The following is a 27,236-nucleotide window of genomic DNA, read 5'->3' on the forward strand; positions in this document are numbered from 1 at the left end:
CCTTTGTCCAGGCAAATATTGCTCGCAAGCTTTTATGTCACTTCATTGCATATATATTGCAAGGTGAAAAGTAGGTGAGATGCTACAAAACAGATAGGTTCATTTGGCTGGGTACTTCGAATGAATACATTAAAATATCTTTATAGCTCGCAGTGCTGAGGTGTTCCTGGGTACTAAGAGCAGTTCATATGCGAAGTTCCGGGTTGGTTCTATTGTTACTATCGTACTACTTTTTGTATGCTAAGAAAGAAGTTTCAAGTCATTTTCTTGATCTAATTTGACATTGATTAACATTTTCTCTGAACGATGGTGACTGGTAAGGGTCCTGCTGAGGCCATAAGAGGGGGATTTGACGCAGAATGCGTCATTGAAATTGTGAAGTGGGGTGTAGAAGAAACAAAGTTTGAAAATGTTTTACATGAAAATCTACTAGTCTTTACTTTGCCTTCAAGGATATAGGCTAAAGAGTTCATCGCAAATTTCATTGGCAACTCTTCCTGATCAATAATATACTACGTAGGTGATTATAAGATAAAACCATAGAGAAAAGATAGCATAAGTTGATATCCCATGCTATGATTTATGTTCAAAATTGTATTGATAACTCAAGCCTATAGTCCTAGTAGTTCTTTTTCGTGAAGCTATGTGACGCCGGTAGTCTCTCATATTGTGCCGTTCTTACACTCTCACCCGACCAAAACTGTAATAATAGACAGTAGCTGACAGTGATCAATTTGAGATACCAAAAATCGGCTTGAAATTTGGAACATAAACGAATTATACCATGAGATATCTTTTAATGCCATCTTTTCTCTATGTTAATACATAATTCCTCTCATAAATTCATTGTCTTCAACTTTGATTACTGATCTCTTCAGCAGTACACTAATATTAATTCCATGTTAGCTTTCACATTCAACTTCTTTATGAAACACTTTGTATGATCAAATAGTATTCCTCATTTCAATTTGTAGATTGAATTTGTTATTCAACCAATTGCATTCTGCTAATAGGAAATGACTCCTTTAGATTGGCTCGTAGTAGGAGCACTAATAGAACATTAGAACTCATTTTGAGATCGGCGTTGTGCAACGAAATAGATTGAATTAGACCCATATGTTGTAGCTTGTCACAATATTCCTGATGCCTATCAGGTGATAAACTCCTTCGATATTATGCGCCACTGCAGAGACCAGAAATATTCAATTAACGTTCAATTAAAAAGCCGCCTAGGCTCAGATAACCTCTGTTAACTTCTACCGCTTGATGTAGTGGGAACTTTGGCCTACATTATCTAGTGTAAGTTATTTGATATTGCGAATGCTGCAAATAGTTGTACGAAGAAAATATTATGAGGTGCGCCTCTTGCTGCTAGATGACTCTCAGCAGACTTATTTTATCAAGTTTACTCATTTGTTTGCTAACCTTATCTTTTGAGGAATTCACAGTATTTTTCTGACTTTCATCATAATATAATGTAATTTATCGATTCATCAGCTTCATTTTTAACTAACAATCTTTTCCATTTCCAGGATATACTCTACATATTTCTTCAGTCTTTGTAAACAGTGTCATATAACAATAAAATATAATATAATCAAGGCACAATAATATAAATGATAAATAAATAACAATATCAACAATATAATTAAGACACATCATTATTTGTCTACTACTTGACAGTAGAAACATGACATAAATCCGCAGCGTAGATTTGACATTCTCTACAAAATCTACAGAGCATAATTACGTGAATTGTATTACATTATATTTGAATAAATACGTTAAGTTATAAATTACTATCAACCTGTAATCTTTGTTTTTAAAGGATTTATATCATTCTCAAGGATCGTATCAATTTTCAATTGGATGTAATTTGAAATGCATGCTAGCTAAAGTCCCAATCGAAGAGTACAAATTGGAAGGGTTCAAGTGAAATTGTGGCAAGCCATTTTTGCTCTAGTTTTTACGTGAACAATTCATGAACATTCAAATAGTAGTTCATATATTTATCAACATCTTTAGTTGCTTATATGCTCAAGTCCCTTGTACGATTTAAATTCATTTTTTATATTCACTCAAGTGTTGGTCGTGTGTGGACAAGGAAAAAGCATTGATGCATACGGCACCTCACTGATATCCTTCAGAATAAGTATTATACTTTATGTAAGTATTGTACTAACAGCGTCATCAACGATAATTGTTAATAGATAATAGAGAACAAAGGCGTTGGATCCTCACTCGAGTTACCGTACATTGCCAGCTGGTCCAGGATTAGGATGAGGAGGATGGAGAAGAAGGAAGGAGGAAGAATGAGGAGGAGGAGGAGGAGGAGGACGATGAGAAGGAAGTGTCCAGCTCACATGCATTGTGACTGCAACGAGATGTCATCGTGCATATGGTCGACGTCTTCTGACGAGGCTATGATTAATGACTCGGAAAGTATTTTTCGTCTGTTTATTTGTTTGTGGAGCGACTCTCCCTCTCTGTCATGCGATACAATCTAGTGGCTCCTGTCCACCCTCACAAATTCGTAAACGTCACTGACATAACATTCGAGAGAGAAGAGAGGTGATGAAAGAAAGAGAGAGAGTGCGAGAGAGAGAGAGAATTGACGAGGGGTGTCAGAAAGAGTGAGAAAGAAAAGGAATGTGGACCATTCATTAACAGACACAATGCATCATTGATTATCAGTGAGCAGAGTCTATGTTTGGTCTTCTAAGCGGACACTGTTTTGTTCTCTATGATTGATTTCGTATCCCAGTTATGCAAATTTTCTGAAAGTCATCCACCGACTCTCCTTAACTGTTTGGACAGGGCCTTATTGAGTGAGTATCTTGGGACCTTTGAAGCTGTTTTTTCGTTGCCGGAATATATATTTATGTGCACAACATTCTAGTAAAGATATTCGTTGAAAGACAATTTTTTGATCTTATTGATCACATTTATTTCATGAGAGAAGTTGTGTGTATTTTTGGGTTCAAAATTTTATAAAATAACTTAATAAATTCAATATGAAGTGATAATTAAGTGTTATATTTAAATATAGTTGGTGTTTTAATTTCTCTAAATTATAAATGTTTAGCTTATATATATTTTTGGACGAAAATTGAACTTGAACGTTTTACAGTAGAAACATAATCTATTTTTTGGACATTTTATTAATTTATCAAAATTTGGGAATGGAATAGATTTGGGCCAAGCCTGTTGTTCCTTCCTAATCATATTTATATGATTTGTGATTCCGTCCACGAATAAATAAATAATTATTTCTCTACATTTATGTACATGTGTGCATAATGTACATTATAATCTACATTATGTACATTATGTACATTTATGGATGTCACTTGTGGATCTACATTTTTGTGTGAGTGAGATTTATTCACTATTAAGATTTCTTGCTTTTAGTTTTCTCTTTTTTCCTCTTAATTTATTCAATTTGTAGTGAATTAATTTAGTTGTTTCCTTATAATTTTTAATTATCATTTAATTTCAAATTGTAATGTATATTATTATTTTTATGTAACTTATCATCGTGGGTTAAATGGAAGAGGGGGCTTCTATTGCCTCAATTTCGCCCACATCACTTTTGAAATTGTAAAGTGTAAATAAAAGTAATTTATTTATCTATCTATCTTTATCAATTTAATTCATGGTTGATCTAAATAGATATTTCATGTGCACAATATCCGTGTGAAGAGTTTCGTTTAAAGACAGCCTTTTGATCTTATTGATCAGTTATTTATTTCATCATTATTAGGCCTACTCTACATTTATTGATTCATTTTTGATCTATATAAATAAATCTATAACAACTTTCTAGTTGAAAACCAAATTATATCACTTTGATTGCTCTTTGAAACTTCGACATGCTCTGTATACTGTAGTATATTCAATGATATTTTTTTATTGAACTATGTTGTTCGATATTTCAAGAGAGGTTCCCATGAATTTCACGAAGCACTCCGTTTTTAAAAATAAAACAGTCTATTTTATAAATAATCTATATATATATATATATATTATATATATATATATATATATATATATATATATATAGTGCGAAATGGCACTCACTCACTGACTGACTGACTGACTCACTCACTCACTCGCAGAACTAAAAATCTACCGGACCAAAAACGTTCAAATTTGGTAGGTATGTTCAGTTGGCCCTTTAGAGGCGCACTAAGAAATCTTTTGGCGATATTTTAACTCCAAGGGTGGTTTTTAAGGGTTTAAAGTTCGTCTTTTAGCATGTATATTCTTCTTATTCCAATATCTTAAAATTATAATTGAAAAATGTCCATACCATATGTTAATAATTATAGAACTATAATCTAGAGAGAGTACCTCTTAGAAACAGTTGTTTACTGGTAACTAAATTAATAATTTTGCCAGGTTGGCTTCAAGTTGACTTTGTTAGGTTGGCACCAAGTTAAATATTGAAATGCATTTATCGCGGAAAAATTGATTTGGCTATTCCTGGGAATATCATATTACAAGCCGTCAGGCTCTAAAGCAATGAAAAGTGCAGGCGAGCGAAGCGAGCCTGTTGATCTCATTCTTGAACGATCCAGTTAGGGGTCCAGGGGGCGGAGCCTCCTTGCTAGGCGGATATGGCGAGCGAAGCGAGCCTGACGGCTAGTAGTTAATAAATACTAATCGTTCACTCACTTGTGGATGTACTTACATTCAAAAACTCACCGCACGTGAATACTATTTTTAAATAACACATTTAAAAAATTAGAGTGTCGTGTCGTCGAAAATGGTTCTAAATACTATTAAACACTGACAGTTTGTCATGGAAAGTCAAGGAGATCAACATGAAACAAACTTTGATAATGAATTAATGAGTGAAACTTCTACTTGTCGGAGACGGAAACAAGAACCATGTTTCTCAGATTGGCTAATATTATTGATTTCATAATTTGAAGGACGAAACAAGGACAATGAACTTCAAAACTGGGTCTAAAAATGTTCCTCACAGTATCAACAAACAACTGTAGATGTTGGACAAAGATGATGAGCAACGATACTACTGAAACTTCAACAACACCCAAATATTATTTGTACAAACTTGGTTGGAAAATCGTAATTATCTCCATTACATGTTCATTTATCAGAAACGAATGAATTCGTACTTGAAACACCGAATCCAATTCCTAATGTTGGCGATCATTTAAATTGTTATTATCTGCCCAAAGGTCTTTGCAGCCTTCTATGGAAACAAGCGATTGTTTCTGAAAAAAGTGAGCGTTGTCCCATAGAGCACAAGGTCCCCGGCCTTACTTAGATGATAAATTATGCTGCTTGCAGTGTGGTTACACATTCAAATGGAATGGTCCAGAAATAATGCCAGCAGATGAGATATAGCAGTGTTTGTGGGGCGGTGACTGTTCTCAAGCTGAGACAACCGAGTAATGGGAAAAAAGAAGGGACAAGAAGGGGACAGAATGAGTAAAAGAAAAAGAGAAAATGGGGACAGAATGAGTGAGAAAAGGAAAAAGATAAAGAAGAAGAAGAAGAAGAAGAAGAAGAAGAAGAGGAGGAAGAAGAGGAAGTGGACAGAAAGAGTGAATGAATGGACGGCCGGTGATGGGAAGGTAGGAGAATCTTCGAAAGAGATGTTTCATAGCCGACCGATGTCAAGGTGAAGTGAGCCAGCGGAGGTCTATGCAGTGATACAGTGAAGCGTCAGAGCTGTGTCATATACTGTGTGTCATGATCATGACTCCTCCATGTCTAACAGATGCGTCTGAGAAATCTCCAGAACGAATGCTGTCACTGGTGACTTTCAGATTATTGTGGCTCTTTCAATTCCTCTGCTTCTCCAACTCTCACAGCTCATTTATTCATGCATTCTCCCAAAAACTCATCTTTGTTTTTTGTCATCATCAGTCTTAACTCTGTCTCTGTCTCATCAACTATCCACCAATCAAATTAATTCTCAATTTTTGAAACTTCATCCGTTTAATTTCACCAAAAATCTCGATGATAGTACACAAATCGTCATCTCTCTATTGAATACAATAGAGTATGAATGAAAATATTGTCTATCATTCACCTCTGTCTCTCTCATATCCACCAGTATAACTTATCCTCAATTTGAACTGATTTCTAGAAATTTTCCGTTCAAATTCAATCACAAATTTAATGTCGATGATAATCTGCACAACTTCGACCAAACCGTATTGAATACAATCCTCAGTGCAAATCATAATCTCCACATACAAATCAACATCTATCCCTATGTCATCACACCCTCTCATCTGTCCTCATATAGGCTATCTGAAATACATCCTGTCATTTACCTCTGTCTCTTATACATCCACCAGTCTTATAATTTATTTATTCATTCCCATTGATAATGTACTTTCAAAACTTCATCTCCTTCAAATTTCATCGAAAATATTGTTAATCTGTACGCCATCGTAAATACAATCTCTAATGCCAATCTTATTCTATTTAATGCAAAGTCTTCTCTCATGTTAATGAGAAGATTGAAAAGTCATTTTAACTTGTGTCTCTCCTATCTGACACTGAAAGAACGTTACTAGATCATGATCTACCAAGATGGTATATTATTACAGTAAATTCATTACAATGGTACATCATGGGGAATCGGGTCTCACAAGATGTCAAACTATCATGTGATAAACTGAAAAACGTCAAATTATCAAGTGATAAACTGAAAAACTGCAATTAATGTCTCAGGAAACTTCGCGGGTGCTTGAAGGTGCACACTGATAGCTTTAGTTGCTTATTGGGTCCCCGATAATAATTACAATAATTGTCGCCCAATAAATAGCGACAAAATCCATCATCCCCACACTGAAGGTCAGCTGAGGCGCTGAGTTTTCGCATCATTGATGTCGCAGGCGATGAGCGAGTGCCGCCGCTAATAAAGTACGGTCTCCCCCGCGATTACCGACCACAACTTTGGATTAGAACTTGTCTTTGCCGGAGAAATCAGCGGAAAGGTCAATGTAAATTAGAGACAAGATGCCAGCGTTGTGCCCGGGGGCTTGAAACTTGTACAGGGGTCATACTGCACAGAGGCTGCAATACTCCATGCTCCATCTTCCATGCTGTATTCTGCAAGCTGCACCATGCTGTACTATTCGAGTTTACAAACCGCTTGTTACGGAAGTTGTAACTGATCATCCTTCGCCTATTATTCTCTTTCTTCCAGGGCTGCGGAATTCATTACACTATCAAGATGACAATACCTTTTGCATATATTTGCCTTTAGTTTCACTCATTATACCATTACATTTCTAAAGGTTTACTTGTGACCCCCGTTCAACATTACGGTGTGTCTATGTTTCTAAGACATCCCTGAAGAAGATCATTTTATTGTCATATTGAAATTCCACAAACATAATTTCTAGGAACAGGAGTTTCTCAGAATAAAAATAAATCAGATTACGGATATAGAAACATGAAAGCAGAAATAGATGAATATAAAATTATGTAGAGAAGTCTTGTCTATGAAAATTACATAAAATGTAGAGAAAAATTCAAAGTATTATACAATTCACTCATTATACCATTACATTTCTAAAGGTTTACTTGAGTCCCCTGTTCAACATTACGGTGATGTTTCTAAGACATCTCTGAAGAAGATAATTTTATTGTCGTATTGAAATTCAAAAAACATAATTTCTAGGAACGGGAGTACCTTAGAATAAAAATAAATCAGATTACGGATATAGAAACATGAAAGCAGACATAGATGAATATAAATTACATAGAAAAGTCTTGTCTATGAAAAAAAAATTAGAGAAAAATTCAAAGTGAAGGAATGATGATTGAGTGGTTTCAGGAATTTGATTGGAGAAACATTTCTCCAAAAGACTTTAGGGTGCACTTTTGAAAATATCTTGTATTATCCTGAGGAGCTTATTGATCATGCACAATTCTCAATTCTCTTGCTCTGATAAGATTGGATTCCTTCATTCTCATATCAATTTGAAATGCAATGATATCATTTTATGATTTTAGAACAAATACTCCCTTCAGATAATTTCCACGTAATATTATTGATTGATTTTTGATCATGAAGCCGTTTATCTGCAATAAACTTGTTGAAGATTCTTCATGATAGCACGTCGATAGCGATTTTTGCAGTATGCTATTTGGAATTGAATTTTCTTTGGTGGATATTGTTCAAATGAACAAGTTATGTGTTTCAGATACGTATTGTTCCAAAAATCTGTCACAGATAACAGTTTCTTCTTGCACTGGATAGTTCTGTTGTTGCTCAATTCACCTATATTGTTCCCCAACTTGGTGATGTAATCAGTCGTCCATCATTCCATCTCTTCGGTCAGTGTTGTATTTGGAGCACACACAGGATATAGGCCCGGTTGCACAAAATCTCGGTCTATTTTAACCAGGATTCAATTCGACGAGAATCAATAAAAAAGTTTTTTCTGTGAAAACGTTTCTCTGATTGGTTGTCGGACATCTAATAGGGATCAAAATTTAACAGAAATTTGTGCACTGGGTGTAGGTATTTTGGGAAGTGGAGATTCATGAGGTTTCAAGATGATTTCACGTGAAGGAGTGATCCTATTACAATTTTCAATAACCGTCTCAATGAAATAGCCAGTTTTCAAGCCCGGTATCCTAGTAAACAATCGCAAATCTATGCTTTATGATGAGTGTGCCATGTGTTTGTACCTGTTCGAGGTAGGATATCAGATAGTTGACAATAAATGGCCAATGTTGCCAATATAAATTTATTACTGCTGCCGGTCAACCTCAGCTGTTTGCTCTGCTGATGAGATATGTATTATGTTGCACTGGAAGAGGAGACTGCCGTGAAAGTGGAAAATACTGATCGCTGAATGTAGTGGTGGAGAAGAAGAAGGGAAAGATGAGAAAAAAAGAAGTAGGTGAAAAAGAAGAAGGAGAAGAAGAGGGCAGGAGACGAAAGGGAGAAGGAGAAGACAGGAGAAGAGGAAGAAGAAGAAGAAGAAGAAGAAGAAGAAGAAGAAGAAGAGAAGAAGAAGAAGAAATAGGAGAAGGCGAAGATAAAGAAGAAAAATGAGAAGAAGTTGAAGAAGACAGGAGAAGAAGAGGATAGATGACGAAGGGGAAGAGGAAATAAAGAAGAAGACAGGAGAAGAAAACGAAATAGAAGGAGAAGAAAACGAAATAGAAGGAGAAGAAGAGGGCAGGAGACGAAAGGGAGAAGGAGAAGACAGGAGAAGAAGAGGAAGAAGAAGAAGAAGAGAAGAAGAAGAAGAAGAAGAAGAAGAGGAAGAAGAAGAAGAAGAAGAAGAGAAGAAGAAGAAGAAGAGGAAGAAGAAGAAGAAGAGGAAGAAGAAGAAGAAAAAGAAGAAGAAGAAGAAGAAGAAGAAGAAGAAGAAGAAGAAGAGGAAGAGGAAGAGGAAGGAGAAGAAGCATGAGACAAGTTGAATGGAAGAAATGATTGGAGTAAAAGGAAAAGGAAAGTATGGGAGAAAGATGAGGATCACCCTGTTTCTAGTGGAGAGTAGCACTAGTCAGTTGTATTTATGGACAGTAGTTAACAGTAATTCACACACGCAATTGGAACTGATAGAAGTCCCTTTGCTTTGCGAATAACAGTTTCCATGTACCAGCGTTTCAAGCTATGCTGCTAGATCAAGCGACAATGTCGTTAGGTGCAATACCGAATTGGCCTATCCTGTCCTTATTGTTATGTTTGTCTTCCACACACTCTCTCTCTCTCTTCTTATCATTTGTCCAGCCTATCCCCTCTTCGCATGATTTCCTATTCATTTCATTTGTTTTGTTTCCGTTTCCAATCCTCTCGAACAAGTTGCAACATATTCGATGAAAACCAAGTGATAAATCACTTCAATTGTCATTTTAAAGCATCATTATTAATAATATGAATAGGGAATAAGTACGCTCAACTTGCATATTCCATTTTTAGTGACTACATTTATCATCATTGTTAATAATATGGATGAGGAATAAGTAGGCCTAACTTGAAGTACTGTATATCCAAATGTTTACAAGAGATCAGTTTCGGATCATAAATTAAAAGGAATATTGAAAATTGTATACAGAGTTGAAATTGGAAATTTTTTATTGTATTGTAATAGTATACAAAGTTGTAATAAAAAATTATAATTGTGAGAATTTAGAGTAACTATATTTATTCAGGAAAGAATTTCATTGATTATTTATTTGAAATGCTAAATGAAATCGTTTAATGAGAGGAGAGCGTGCTAAATTGATATTGAGACGAAATGGTATTCACGATTTTGGAGATAGCCAGCATTGACTTATAGCAGATAACAGTCTAACTGATTAATACACAAATACTCAATACTTGATCAGCAAATCACATGAAACTTGAAGCAATGATACATCAGATATTGAAACCAAATAATATAATAATCAGTATTAAACGAAAATCCGAGTTAAATGCTGTAATTCACCCCGAAGACTTCTGCTACTGCAAATATTGACAACAGGGTAAACAGCTAGATGGAAATTCGATGAGCGCTACTATTCCAAAATTATTTTTCAGCCCGGGAATAATAGCAATATCTCAGTAATTTCTTTCTGTACAAATAATATGATATTAAGTGATAAGTTTCTTTGATTGTGAAATCTGTTCTTTATCTTGCAAGAGATTATTCATCATTTTGCACCCACACATTCTCACTATGGGTTCTCTTAGAGTCTGGGGTATGTTGCAACTCTGCAAGCTCCTAACATTCAAATTGGCATATCCATTCAGAATTGAATATTATAAATATCACAATCCGATTAACGGGAACCGTATAGCGTTAATGAAATAAATGACTTTACTATTAAAAGTGTTAAGTTCTAAATTACTACATAGGAGCGAAAGATCAGTTGTAGGAATGCTGGTGGATTGGCTAATCAATGTTCGACCATTGTTAACTAGCTGTCCATTAGATGCTAGCCAGTCTAATTATACATGGCAAGAATTCACTTAATAGCGACTCTTCAGTAGTGTAGTGTGGTGTGCTTGGTTAAAGGCTAGCTTTTAACTGACCTATTGTCGGATAAACCCGTTCTTGGGTTCGCACCTCTGACTTATCCGGCCTTGGAAGTCGGTTTTGTTGTGTTTATACACCTACTGGACTAATAGCACCGATATTATCACACGCATTCCTAATACGCTTGCTATGAGTCTATTTCTATGAATGATTTCATTACTTGGACTTACATGCGCTGAAAAATTGAACAATTGAGAGGATATCTACAAGTTTGTTATCACACCGGAATAAATAGAAATGTCAAACGTTGTTATCATCTTGTAATTTAACTCTCATTGAAAGTTCTGGGAAGTTTAGAATCTTCAATGGCGAATCTGATAACATTACAGGTACAAAATTATTAATTATAATCAATTTAACTTTTTAATTGTCTCTTATTTTCTCACTCACACATACACACTGAACGTCTCTGAGTACAGTGTCATACCTAACATTATAGAATAGAATAGAATGACTGCCTTTATTTTATACCTAGGAGGTAGGTATATGTAGATATATAATGACATTCTAATCTTAAATTACTATGGCTGAATAAATAAATTGGAGTTACTGGAATTTCTTAATAAGGCTAAAAAATAATTGAAATGTGATCTATCCCACACTTGGTCACATTATATTTTAAATATCCAGGATTGGTATTTATATAGGGTTAATCTTCATTGGAGACATATAGAACACGAGAAGGAAATAGAAGGCTTTGACAGTGAATCATGACTTATGTGCTTTGCGGGTTAGTTTGCCAGCCCTGGATGAAGAACTTATAAAATGAATTATTCACAACATATACAAACTCTTATGGACCCATAATATTCATGGGAAACAGCAATCATTCAAAAATGCTTCGTTACTTCGCAATCAAACTGAAACATTAAGCAGTAACCAAGGAACATTAAAAGCAATGTATTATGACTGCTCAATTCTTGAAGCTTGAAAATGCAGTCTCAATATTCTTATTGAAAAATCAAATTTATGAGTTGTGATTTGCCTAAGATACTGTAGTACATTTAGTTCACTTTGGCCCAGTTGTAAGAAACCTGTTGAATTCTAATTATGATTAAAGCAACGAGAACCAATCAGAGAAGCCTTCATTAAAAAATATCTTCTCTGGTCAAAATTTACAGGCTTTTGTGCGACCGGACTCAAAGTACTATTTATCTCGATGAATCAATATAAAAATATCACGCAGCTTCAAATGGAGAACAAATAATAATCGAATGAGTTCAAGAAATCACCTGAGATTGATAAAATTTCCCCCACAATAAAATGTGCAAATATAATGAGTTGATAAATCTTACTGGAACATAATTTATCATACAATTATGGTTAATCATATTTAACACCTAGAATGTATTAATTTTATAAGCTTAACCACATTGTTGAGGTAGTCCAGCTTATCACTACATAGCTCGAGGGTATAAGGTGAATAAATAAGACACCTGGTCTGAAAAGTAGATACGGTAGATATAGTGTACATGAAGAACAAGAAACGTTGAAGGCAGATAGAGATATGGGAACGACCTTGTACTATTAAACTTTATGACCATTTAATGTGCTCACCATAAACACACAGCATAACCAGTAATAACTAGCCCTATGCTCTTGCATTCATTAGTTCGAGATTAGAGACTCAATTCAGCTTACGTTACGATGTCTTGCAAATTTCCACACATACACTCCCAATTACAACTTACAACATGATTATTGTAGCAGCTCACCTCATCAAGGTTTGCTTGAAAAATGATACAGCTACGTTTTATAGTTCTGATCCGAATGGTTTATTTCTTCTGTTATGGCCTGTTACAATACTATAAGTATATCAAGTCACGCAATTGATTTTTCGTTTGAGACATAGTTCTGTGTGATAGTAGGTTATAATGGAGTATGATTTACATGCAACAGTCACTCCACGTGAAAAAGTTGTACCCAGTTCTAGAAAGTCGAGCTCTGTTGATAGAATATCTGATTATTATCACTGATTAAAGTGTTGCATGCGAATATCGCTGTGCTTCTATCTACTGATTGATGAAAATTGGAATATTGAGTGTATAGAGTTGATTTGCAGATATGTAGCTTTAATTGGATTATAGAAACAAGTTGAACTCGAAATGTTTACCTGATTGTAATGTAGCCCTACTCTACTTAGTAAACTACTTTAGTTAGCTTCTAACCATTTTGATTTTTAGTTTTTTTAGAACTACAGAAAGGTTGTTAGAGCTACACTGAATGCTACAGCACTTTTATATGAAGACATACATATAAAACACCTGTGACTATAAAACATCATATTTTAGAATTTGAATATTTCTCAACAAATAATTAATTTTTCGTATTTCTTGTGCCAAATATTCGAATTAGTAGAAAACAACCTGATGTTCTCAAAACCACTGATTTATTGAACCAATTTGAGATACTAGATTCGGTTGTTAGAGAATTATGAATCTCCAGTAAACTGAAAGCTTGAACATTGAGCAGCAGAATATAAAGCAGTGTGAATGAAGCCCTATGATTGGCCATTAACTGTCAACCAATAGAAGCTGAGCTCTACTGCCATTGGCCTATAGAGGCTGAGCTCTACTGCCATTGGCCTATAAAGGCTGAGCTCTACTGCCATTGGCCTATAAAGGCTGAGCTCTACTGCCATTGGCCTATAAAGGCTGAGCTCTACTGCCATTGGCCTATGGCAGTACAGTAGTAGAGCTCAGCATCAATTGGTCGACAGCTAATGACCAATCGTAGGGCTTCACACTCACTGAATATATCCAGCTGCTCTATGTTAAAGCTTTCAGTTTACTAGAGGTTGATAATTATTGTGTAACAACTGAAACTAGTAAATTAAATAACTCCTTAAAGATAAGTGGTTTTTATAACATCAGACTGTTTCCATCTGAAATGAATATTTCACAAAAATGTATTATTTGTTGGAAAATATTCAAATTCTGAAATATGATGTTTTATAGGAATGTCTTCATCAACCAACAATCATTCCCGTAGCATTCAGTGTAGCTTCAACAGAACAAAAAATTAAAATGGATGAGAGCCTTATTAAGTAAGAGTATTGTGTTCAGCTAGTTTTTAAATTCATTCAAAGCTTTATTATATCTGTGGAATACACAGATATTCTACACCTGATATTCAAATTCCATCAATCATGTAAATAATACATTCTCAACGGAATCATCACGGCTTTACTACAACTTCACCCTGCAGTACTTGTTAATTTTTCAGAAAAAATACTCCACAACAAATTAAGGAGTGAGTTCAATCCAGACTCTCCAAAGGAGATCTTCAATACTTCAATACAATATCAGAAACAGGGAAACCTTCTCAAAGTACTATTACTTGAAGATGGCATTAGCCAAAACATGTCGTGACAAAATAATAATATAAAAAGGGTACTAAGATTTATATTTTTATTTATACTATTACTATAGTGAGGTCCACGTTATAATGGTAGTGTTTGATTAGCAATGGTATCGCTATCCTTGTCTACCATTCAACAAAGCGGATAGCGCTACCTCTTTCTCTGCTACTTTGCTCTGTTGCCAGTTCGTCTTTTAACAATGTGAAATAATTAATTAACTAACAAAATATTTTATCCTAATTATTAAATTCTTTATGAAATTATTGAAAAATATTATCGCCTAATAAAATATTATTGATTATTTCAAACGAAAATGAAAATTAAATTAATATAATAATATAATCTAATATATATAATAATAATATAATATAATATAGTATTAACATTAATATTATTATTAATAATACATCTCCCAGTGCACAGTGACAGTGCTCTGTGCACTGCGAGCACACCACTCCGTCCTTAGCCGATCGATTCACGCTCAAATTACAACTCGCGCAATCACTCATTTTGTATTTAAATTAGAAAAATTCGAAAAGGATAAATAAGCTTAAAAAGTCCGAAAAAAGAAAATAGGTGGAGAACTGAACAGAAATATTAAATATTAATATTACATTAATAAACCTGTATCATCTACCGTATATAGAAGGCATTGACAAGACAAAGGATAGGCAACGTTTTTCTCCTATCTTTCTCCACTGCCATTATAACGTGGACCTCACTATAAGTCTATTGACAAACTCACCAGAGGTCCGGGTCTCAAATGCTGCATGATAATGAAATTTTCAACTTAATAAAGACTTTGCAGGGTGTAAAGAGTTGTTCCAGAAACGTCATCGGACCCATTATTGAATTTGACACATCAACATGGAGCCCCGGGCTGAACTGCCCAAACGAATTAGAGCGAGTGCTCGGTAGATGCCCTGGAGGCAGTGCTTAATTATGAGTACCAGCCTCCACCCAGCTGTTATTAGTTATATATCTATGTACAGGCATGTATAGGTGTTATTGGTCAGGCCCATATATCTATGTAGAGGTTTGTATAACACCCAGTGTTGTATAGCATGCCTCCTGATTCGGCGCGTGCAATGCACAAACGCAAACCAATAAAAGACAATTATAAATTATTTAACTGGAGCAATGCCATATCGTAATCATGGACAGCACCCACACACCACAGCGCCGATTCTGACCTCTGACTGAACTTTGGACCACAGAACCACCCGCCGCTTTTCAATTTACTCCCAACCACTCGCTTATTCAAATTCTTGTACTGAATGGTCAACATCTCAAAAACGCTTCCGCCGAATCTCTCCAACAGAGTCCTGCCTGTTATTTGAGACTCTATCATTTACAGTCGTATACAATGGTAGCTGGTAGGATTGGTAGTTGAATCTCGATTGTGTCTAACAACATATTTTATCGGTCTACTATCGAATAGCATATTGGAATTTCTCGTTTATCTCATTTAAGCGTTGTCGTACAGAAAAGAAAATTTCCAATCGATAAAAGACTGGCGAATATCAAAGAATTTCAATTTAAGAATTTGATATAAAATTAATAATATGAGTATTTTATTATTTACCATCATAATAAATGTGTATTGTGAACCAATGTTCACATTTTCAAATAGTGTAGTATATATTCGCATTCGTTTAGAAAAATATACGAAATGGTATTTAATAAAGTTCAAGGCTATGGTAATGTTGCGAAATAGGCTACAATGAAAAAATTCCATCTCACCATTCTAACAGTATTTCTATTGACATTTATTTCCATTACATCCTTTATTGATGCTGTTACTCCAAGTATTATTGCAAGCTAACTTTTGAAACAAAAAGCTCGTGAAGTAGGGGAACTGGGAACCTTCTACTGTAGGCCTACTCATTTAAGGAGATTATTATATCAATTCCAATTGATTTCAAAAATGTAAAATAGCCTTTGATTGTTTTCTTGTAAAACTAGTTGGCATATCATGAGTCTTATTACAGTTTGGAAAACTTTAAGGTTTTTGGAAGAAAGTATCTGCTCAAACTCACCAGATAATCTTATTGATCTTAATGTTTTTTACAATATTTTTGGAATAACCATTCGGCAGATTTTTGAATACAGTAGTACACTACCAATAACTATTGAGTCACTTATCCACTATGAATAAGTACTACTTTACCCATTAAACCATTTTAGTGATTCACTGTTCTTACAAACGAAGCTTCCTGAATGCTTATAACAAACAAATCTAATCATATTTGAATGAAAAACTACTTTATCGAACATATTTATTTACAATCGTTTGCCACAAAGATAATAATATGTTGACCTTTGAATCAAATTGTCCAATCTGACTCCTTAATTGCGGAATTTCCATAAGCAGTCGAAGCTATCGACTTGAAGCGTCCAGATCTGTGGGAATCAATAGAGCTGAGTGATTGGGAACTTTCTGGGATTGTTACTTGGATAGAACCGGTAGAGAATGCTAAGGGCCCCGCTAAGAATTGCGTGTTCACCTGACTCCGCAAACTATCATCATAACCATTATTCTCTCTTATTTCTAACCCAACCTCAGGCTAACTGGAATCTTATAGAAAGTGAGAGCGTGAAATAATATAATGATCATTCGCTTTGAGATTTGTGTTTCTAATTTGTACTCAGCTACCTTTATGAATAAATTATATTCTGATTATACTTGGATTACAATCTCATTCGATTATCTCGCTTCTTAATAAAAATAATTGGCGGAGTGAATAGAGCTGTTCTGGCTTTGAAGGGAGGATCAATTTTTCATTTTCCTGTTTCTGTATTTATTGAGCAACGATAAAACCACTCATAACCTTTAAAAATTTGATTGAGGATGATTTTTCCTCTATTGATGAATCTGGGAATATTATGATGAGAATGATATTGAATTGAATCAATTTTCAAATAATAGTCTATGTGGAATAAGAATACTTGAAATAAGGCATTTGGAATCCTCGACACTCCTACACTTATGATCCCCACAACAGTAATTTCAGGATTAATTCTACGACTGATTAGCTCTGTTCATATTTTTCTATTTCCAATATTATTTATCCTATTTACTTTTGTGTTAATTCACTTTTCACTTCATCTCAAAAACCGTAGAATACATCAATCAGTATACAATAAGTCAAAAACAATTTTCCAGTCTCGCCTTTTTGAGACAGGCTTTCTTCAATTCGAGAATTTCAAAAGCAAGTTCAAGTTCGGATTTGAATTTATCCAATTATTTAATAATAACTTGGATATTTTTATCGTTATTGGAATAACAGGAAAGACCTATACAAACATCTTTTAATATCATCATAACGTCATTTATAGTATCTTTATTATTATAGTCATCTTCTAAAGATTTACAATAAATCAACCCTTCATAATTTCCCATTAATGGGAAATTTTTTCCATGATAATTCATGTATAATGGTCACTCTCCACTACTCTCGCATGAGATGACACCATCAAGTATGCCAAGTCTCAGTACCTCTCTGTTACTCTACTTATGTACTCCCACCTCTACAACTAGAGCCACCTTTCTACTACAGAATAAAGAAGACATCAATATACGTGTTTATCGCACATGAACATCAATATTATTATATTACATTTTTTCTGTTATGTTTATTAATTAGAGACGGCGCTTTTACTTTGTTCAATACTTCATTATTTATTGCTAATTAACACGTCAGTCTACAATGTGAAGCAACGGGTCGTTAAGCGTCAACGTTGATCAATGCTTTCCTCACGGAAGAAAGTAAAATGTAAACTAGATTCTAACGTTATTTACGGCATGTCTTATAGCTCTCCATAGTTTTCGTATACATCATAATCCAACAGTATCGCATAGGCTACTATCAAAACATGAGCTTGATATCGTGTACACTGTCTATCAATGTGAATCAAATACATGTGCGTATTTTTATAATCTCAAATCCATTATTGAAGAAACATTCCAATATCACAATAGCCCACTATTCTCCTTCTTCTCTACTCTTTCCATAAACCTATTCCTCCACGTTTCTTACCATGTACTTATTAATCTTATTCATGTTAATTTCACTTCACTTCAATATCTTCTCTGCACCCTAAACCTAATGTCAAAAGTGTTATTATTTATTGCACTAGTAAATGCCACCCTCACTTAATTATCCGTAGATATATTTCTTTCATTTCCGTTACCTTTTTATTTTTCTTCCAAACCTAAAATATATTTCATATATTTATTTTCTCAGATTCATTCTGTGATTAATTTTTTTTCAACCACAAATATAATAATTGTAATATTTATCTTCTCAGCCACATAATGGAATTCATCATTCAGTAGTAATGCTTATATATTTTAATGCTTCAAATCACACTTTTAAATTTACTTATACTATGTTCATTCATATTTCCTTTCATATGTATATTCATTCTTTTTCATCTATTTATTTCTTCATTGAAATTTGATATCGATACTCGTTGCCAGCACTCAAAGTACGGTTATGCAGGCAACCATGTTATTGTTTTGACAAAGTTGTTTTTCGTGTATATTTAAATATTGATATATTTTTTCCTACTTTGTATTAAGGATTATTATTTTTATTATATTATTATTATTATTATTATTATTATTATTATTATTATTATTATTATTATTATATTATTATTATTATTATTATTATTATATTATTATTATTATTATTATTATTATTATTATTATTATTATGGCGGAATAAATTTGATTGGTTGATTTTCTAATTATAGTCGAATTATGATGACTTTCGGCGTATTTTTCTGATACTAAAATAATATTGTTGGTGAGTATAGAAGAATATATAATCTAAGCCTAGGTACTCAAACTTTTCTGGTATTGAACAATGAGTCAATCACTGATATATAAGATTATCAATTGATCAAGGTAACATGATTCATGTGTAATATAATAATCCGTGGTGTGATACGTTATTTGGTTTTTCAATGATCTTGAACAAATACAAGATAACTTTGATGTGTTGCAGTCCTTTACATATTATAAAAGGTATGATACAATTTGGCATCGATTATTATTCATGATGATGATACGTTCTCATCCATGAATAGAATACATCAGTTTCCAGCCTCACATAGTACAATTATCTGTCTAGATCACATATAGGCCTAACATATGCAGCTGACATGTTATTATGAAGGCCTGTAATTCGAAAGCCGATTCAATTGGACCACTGATTACAGTAATCGCTCATGCGAATCAATTTGATAAGCTGTTGAGTGTCTTCGCAGCATTTGCCCTCTGCATCTCATAAATTCATAAAACACTCACATTACTGGTCACACGAGAAAATCGATCGCTCTCAGCTTTCAGGATGCAATCTCATGTACTTAGAACAGATTTCAAATTCTGATCGTTCTCCTATACTTTTCGTATAACGTTTTATTTCATACTGCTATCTTAAAAAGATTGGAGCCCATAAAACTGAAACTCTGGTGCATGATCAATTTGATTCATCCATTCTATGTACTGTACATACAGTATTGTACTGTAAATTCCATCCAATTTATTTGGTGAAGATTGATACAATAAATGTTAGAGAGAATGGTAATTGAACAAATTAATAGCAGAAATAGCAAATTGTAAATAGTATGAGATAATATCGGTCTATCGTTTGTATTCTCTGAGAAAAGTAAAAACCTTGTCATGTTATCTACATAGATCATGTGTGTGTGTACCTTTGCTCTTTTTCTGGATACCAAGCGTATCAATCTATGTGCTTAGAACAAATCCAGCCTCATGGATACTTTATTCTATATTTGGATAAAGATTCTGTTTGAATGCTTACCAGAAAACACATTATATCAAAAACTACTATAACCATCTTCCACGAATAAAATAACATTGAGGGTTCATATTTTATTTAATACTGCACTTATCCTTGCATAGCATTTGTAGTGAATACAAGTCAAACGATCAAGAACTAATATCAATCTATTTCAACAATGTATATACAAACAATTAATACTTATAACTGTTGCTATGACAACCATATCTGGCAGGAATCACACTGAAAAATTCCTTAAATTTGAGGAATTTTCACAAATAGTGACAATATATTATTTTAAAGAGGAGGAGTATCCATCTTTAGCTACCAACTGTAGGTTATTCTGTGAGTCTCTGTGAATGTCACTACAATACTCTCTACTAAATTAGACGCCAATATTATTCACAACTCTTCCCACACTCTCCGACAGTACGGTGAGGCATAGTTCTCAATGCTCTGGTATACTTCTCACAAACCACTTACAATCATTGAACTGGTTCCTAATTTAAGTTTGTTCCTTTCTAGAATATGGAAACCAGTGACAGTTCACAGGGCGTAGGTCATTAATATTATAATCAAGTACTTCCTCCCATATTCTTCACCAATATGCAAATCTGGCGATTTGAAATATTTTTTAATTTAAATGTAAAATAAGTTGCGGAACAGGTAAACACCGATGTGCGTGTGATCGCTGGGACATTCCTGTCGCTAGATCGGCTGGCTCTTGGAGGGAACGGTACTCCTACAGCCCACTTCAAAACTAATTTTCAAATCTGATAGCATCCCGTCCACTCCCTCTTCAACAAACACTACTCTATCTCCAATTTTCTGTCTCACTCACTCTCATGCGTGAAGATGCGCGTACGAGCCTACCTCTTGATCACCGTTATTTGATAAGATAACACTTTTTAAATTTGCTTGTGGGTTCCTTGTTAGCTCTTTTGACACATTAACAGAATCCAAAAAGCTTTTTGATAGAAGAATCAAGTTTTCAACGCATTCATTTCTTGACACATCTAAAAAACTTTAAAAGAATCAAGTTTCAACACATTCACTAGTACAAGAATTATTATCAATGAAAATATCAGGGGACTTTCTACAAGCTTCACTGTTTGTTCTTCAAACCGAAAAAGACGGTTTGTTTTTCTACAAAACAGGCAACATGCATTTTGTCAAGCAACCGGGTATTTTTGTGTAATAGTCCTCATATAATATCCGTCAGTTATTCTCTGTGTTTCCAATATTCGCCAAGAATCATTTCACTAGCATCATTAATCTATACTATTCTAACCTAAACTATATAATTTGGATGAAAATTCTTATTCTAATCAAACTTCAATTTTCAAAATGTAAGCGGACTAAATACGGTTGCACATACGTCCAATGAACCACGGTCTTTGCATTGTTACCGGATACTTCCATTAATTTTATCGATACATTTTTCCCCTCAGATGACATCAATTAACCGCGATTTATTTTGATAGACTCACGCCGAATCGGATCTTTGTATTCTAAGAAATGAATAACGATGATCTCTTATATAATTCAATTCATTTTCTTTCACCAAAAACCCAAAAAAATTCAAATTTCTGACATTTGGACAACAATAATACATAATTATTCATTCTAAATAGCTCGTATATCAACTATCTTATTCTTTATACGGCTAGAGGTGAAGACAACAAGCCTTCAGGTGAAGGCAGGTCAGGTGAAGACTTGTAGTCTTCACCTCTAGCCGTACAAGATTCAATTATATAATTTTTAATTCAGAGATAATCATGAATTCGAAATCTCATTGTATCCGGAATTCATGAGCAATGCAATGAAAAGGACATGATGTGAAATTTGTACGTTTGTAGGTGTCAATCATGCACTGATGTTTGTAAACACACGCGAAGTGGCTTCAGTGCGTTCCATTTAAACAACCCATCCAACCAAATTTGATACCTTGAAGTAAATCTCACTTGTTCGGGGGTTGAAGTTATAGATGGGAAATGCATCTTGATGCGTACTTGTTAAAAGGTGCGTACTGACTTATGCGCCACGAACACACGAGCTACACTCATTTCATCTATATCTCACTGTTTCTGTACAAACACAGATGTGATGAGAATCGCATCAGCTGATGAGAGTGAAATGCGCGTGTTCTTGGCGCATGAGTCTGTACGCACTTTCAGACAATGTTCACTTACCGCATCTGTATGAAAGGTGAGGATAGGAGAAGCATCTTAATGAATACTTGTTAGACAATGTTGACATATAGGAAATATATGCTATCGTTACTCTATGATGTTGGTTTACCGCATCAGTTTTGCTAACATCCGTTGCAGTGATGACATCTTCAATTTCCTCCCGCATTTCCCGATCGGTGTTGTGGGCCAGTTTGCCTTGCGAAGAGAACCGTTCTCCAGGGATTATTCAGAGAATTTCATGCGTTGCAGTGAGGAAGAGGCCGCAGAACGTGACGCGAGTGTGTAATGATAATGGAAACAAGCTTCGAGCCAAAAGTGTGCCTGGCCCGAGGCGCTGTGTTACCTGTGACTCCCTGCCGCTCATTAAAAGAATCCATTAGCCAAGTTTATGATCCGGTCCTCGGCTCGATGTGTCCCCCTATGGTCATTGCCCATGTCCCATTGCAGACCCTGGCCACCACAAATGCTTTCAACCGCCATCATTTTATTGACAGCTTGTGATAATAATATGCTTGAGTACTGGATGTCCATTTCCTCTTCTGAGATTCACTTTAAACTGTCAGCTTTATTTGAATGAAAAACATCAATGTTTCTTCAGAGAAAATGCTGCATGTAAAGTGGATTCCAGAATAGTGGTGGATGTAATTTTCTGTATTTAGATTCACTTATATTTGTCAGCTTTAGTTGAATGGAAAGCATGCATGTTTCTTCATGAGAAATACTGCAGTAGTAAGTGATCCTCACAATAGTGCTGGATATAATTTCCTATGTGGTGAGATTCACGTTTAACTGTCAGCTTTGGTTGAATGAAAAACATGAATGTTTGTTTAGAAGAGATGCTGCAGTAGTAAGTGATCCTTACAATAGTGCTGGATGTCATTTCCGATAGTGAGATCCACATTGAACTGTCAGGTTTAGTTCAATAGGAAGCATTCATTCTACTCAGAAGGAGTGCTGACACTATCAAACTAGTCTCACTATATAGCTAGATGCCAATGCCTAAATATATATTCGGATTCACTCTAAACTGTGAGTTCCGGTTTAATTCGAAGCATTTATGCTATTCAGAAGAAATTCTACATTATTAAGTTAAATATCACAATAATGTGTTGAATTTTATTCCCTATAGTCAGATCCAGCTTTGGTTGAATGCGGGAAAGCATTGATGTCATTGATACAAATAATGCTGACAATTTAAAGTGAATTTCACTTCAGTTGGTCCAGGAATCCGGAAATCAAGTGGATCGCAAGAATTGCTTGCTTATGCAGCTTTCATGAGTAGTGTATTCCTTGTATGTATTTTCCAGTTGTAACAGTTGGCAGTCGTGTTTAGTATAAATAATTATTATAGAGATAAGTATGCTTTTTTGTGGGATACGAATCCAGTTACTACTAATAGGAGGCACAAGCCTAAAGTTGAACCGGGGGAAATTTGTATGGAATATGAGTGGAGCGAGAAAGAAAGTTTACACCCCATAGTTCTGATCGGTGAATTGAAAAGAAGTTGTCTGATGATTGACTAAACGTTTTCTCCTGAGGGTCGGTAATAGTCTTGTTTGGAAGATTCACTATAAAACATTATATCGACTCGAGGATTTTTATTTTTCGAAATTTGAGGTTTTCATATCAATATCATAAGGACATGTTTTCCTTCTATCAGGCTTGATAATCGAAAGAGATCATACACCGCAATTTTTGATAGATTGGAGCTGGAAATGCAGTTCGTGTTGATTGGGACATTGAGCTATATTGCACATTAATCTAATAAATTTATTCTATCTCTAGTTACGAATTCTAAACTCCATAAAAATGGCACAATAGAAATAACAGTATCAGGAGGATATGAAAAATGAAGGTTGAATTGAATATGAGGGATGGATGAAATGATATGAAATAAGAATGATTCATTGATATGAGAAGAAGGGTAGAATGATAGATAAAGGAAGGATAAAATAATATTGGATGAATAAAATAATGATTTGGGTTATAGGATAGTTGGACGTTACAGCGAAGAAAGATGAATATCCAAGGCAATAATTAGCTTGGGAGTAAATGACAATGAACTTCAAGAGTAATATGAGTTATTAAGTATTAATAATATTTATTAATATTTTCTACTAATATTAATACTCATATTTATTAAATATGAGTTACGGATTTGGAGACAAAATAGAATGGGGAAAAATCGCAATTATCATAAGAAACAGTATTAAGATTGATTCCAGTTAATCGGTACAGGAAAAGCGTATTGAGAAAGTCTATGAGAAAAGTCACTCAAAAGAATTACGTTATAAATGAGCAGATTGTAAATTGAGGAAAAATCTATTATGTTAAAAAATTGGGAAATATCAGTGAAATAATTGTGTCATATTTTCTGGCATTCATTGCGTTTCAAAACGGCTTGAATACAATTCTGAAGTTGCGTTTATTCCAAATACCGATCAGGAAATAAATTCAGTTTCATAAGGCTGTTAATGTTCTACTGGACAATCACTTAGCACTAATATTAGCCACATGTCTCAAGTTTGATATTGTTAATTCAGATTTGAAAGTCTGCTCACAATTAGGTCTAGGTTTTTGTAGAAAGGACATATCATTACGTCCACACCGTATTAATTACGCAACAGTTATTGAGCCGAATAGTGGTAAATCAATAGTTTATCAGTGTAAGGGTCACTTTTCAATGTATTTCAATGACTATCCAATGTAGTAAATAAAGCAACAGGTGTAGTTTTTCTGATAACATCCGGTTCAAGCTTACGATTATTTTGGCGGTGCTTTAGTTTTTATGTACTTTTTTCACCTTGGAGAGACCGAATACTACAAGCGATTTCTACAAGAGTGATAAATGAAGAATAATGAATTATTATCCTAGCAGAAAATGATTGAAAAAATCGTAAAGCTTTTCTTATAAAATTCTCCCCAATTTATCGATAAAGGGTCAATATTGCGGGATTATATTTTGCAGTATTAATATTGTCAACATAACAGGCAATGAAGTACCTCATGAGTGATTTGAAATAGCAGTTTCACACTAACTTTTAAACGAAACTCAATGTTTTTTTTCTAGTGTTTTCCTTAAACTTTGCCATGTTGTTAGGTATCTATGCATTTGAAAATCCCATTGAATGAGGTGTCCCCATGATTGTAGGAATCTATGCATCTTTTTAAAATTAAGAATCAAAGCATTTGAACCTCAGAATAGAAATTCGAAATTTCCATACTGCAAGCACCCATTTAATGAAGAACTGAAAACTCCCTTTGTTTTTAGGGATCTATGTTTATGCATTACATTACACCTACTTTCAGGGATGTGCTTACTAATGCCACTAGATTTGTTTGCAGCAAATATTAAAATAATATCACTTTTCTTTAATCTCATATTGCATTGTTTCCCCTATGCCCCCCTTTATAGACTTGAGGAATCTGTTAATCTCTATCTCATCTCCTTCTATCTCTGTTAATTTTTGACTTCCCTTCATTTCTGCATGCTCTAATCAGTGGTTTGTCATGGATCAGTTGCAGCAGAGATGAATTATCACTTTTATTTCATCCAATATTGTATTCTTTCAATGGTTTTGTTGCAGCAGAGATGACAAATATTACTTTTATCTTAGTAATCACTTAGGCCCGGTTGCACAACAGCCGGTTAAGTTTTAACCGTGATTAATTTCACGAGAACCAATCAGAGAAGGCGTTTTTGAAAAGACGGCTTCTCTGATTGGTTCTCGTGGAATTAATCACGGTTAAAATTCAACCGGCTGTTGTGCAACCGGCACTTAGTATTAATAAACTATGAATATATATATATATATATATATATAAATATATTCAGCATCAACTTGCTAATGCAATAAGTAAGTTCCCTTAATGTTTTTTGGAAAATAAAGTTCAAGTTCAAGTATTGTTTCCTCGTTTTTCCCTAATTCAAGGAAACTTGACTAATAAGAATCCTATAATTATGCTCTATAGACTTGAGGTATCTGTAAATTTGTGATTTCCCTACATTTCTGCATGTTCTAATTAGTGGTTTCGGTTGCAGCTGAGATCAAAGCGATTAAATATTCTTTTCTCAATGGTTGCAGGTTCGACACGAACAAGTCGACAAAGGGCGCAAGCAAACTGCGCCGGGACCTGATCAACGCCGAGATCACGAACCTAAGGGACCTTCTGCCTCTTCCCCCCTCCACCCGGCAGCGTCTGTCGCAGTTACAGCTGATGGCGCTTGTCTGCGTCTATGTGCGCAAGGCCAACTACTTCCAGCAAGGTAGGCACATCCACCACTATATCTATATCCATCATATCTATACCCTCTTGATGATTGTGCATATATCTATATCCATAATATCTGTATCCCCCTTGATGCTCGTGCATATATCTATATCTATCATATCTATATCCTCTTCGATGCCCGCGCATATATCCATATCCACCTTATCTACAGTATATCCTCCTTGATGACCACTTCTATCTCGGTTACCCAGTCAACCAGATAACTGGTCACTCTTATCATCTGCTAAACCTCGCCACCCCCGCCGCCGCTTCAACCTTTATCTCATCCTTATCATCATCGTCATCATCATCATTATCATCATCATCATCGTCATCATCATCATCATCATCATCATCATCATTATCATCAATTCCATTCCATCCTCCTTATTCTCCTACTCTGTCCTACCTTGTTTGTAATATTGTATTTTTTTTCTCAATTTGATTTGTTCAATCTTGATTTATTCAGCTTTGTATTGGAGGGTTTAGTTTGAGGGCCGGCTGCGCCCTAATTTCGCCCTCCCAGGTGAAAAATAAAGGCAGTGATTCTATTCTATTCTTCTTC

At 34.6% G+C, this 27,236-nt stretch overlaps 1 protein-coding gene across 1 annotated transcript in view; it reads left to right on the plus strand.

Annotated features, from left to right (window-relative positions):
- LOC111053897 overlaps positions 1-26,857 on the plus strand; it is a 63,664-nt gene extending 36,807 nt beyond the window's left edge. The window contains exon 3 of the mRNA XM_039431955.1: positions 26,485-26,857. Within this exon, the coding sequence (XP_039287889.1) occupies positions 26,485-26,857 (373 nt within the window). The remainder of the gene's footprint in view (positions 1-26,484) is intronic.
- The last annotated feature ends 379 nt before the right edge of the window (positions 26,858-27,236 follow it).

This window comes from Nilaparvata lugens, chromosome 7 (assembly GCF_014356525.2).
Source record: "Nilaparvata lugens isolate BPH chromosome 7, ASM1435652v1, whole genome shotgun sequence".
Classification (NCBI taxonomy): domain Eukaryota; kingdom Metazoa; phylum Arthropoda; class Insecta; order Hemiptera; family Delphacidae; genus Nilaparvata; species Nilaparvata lugens.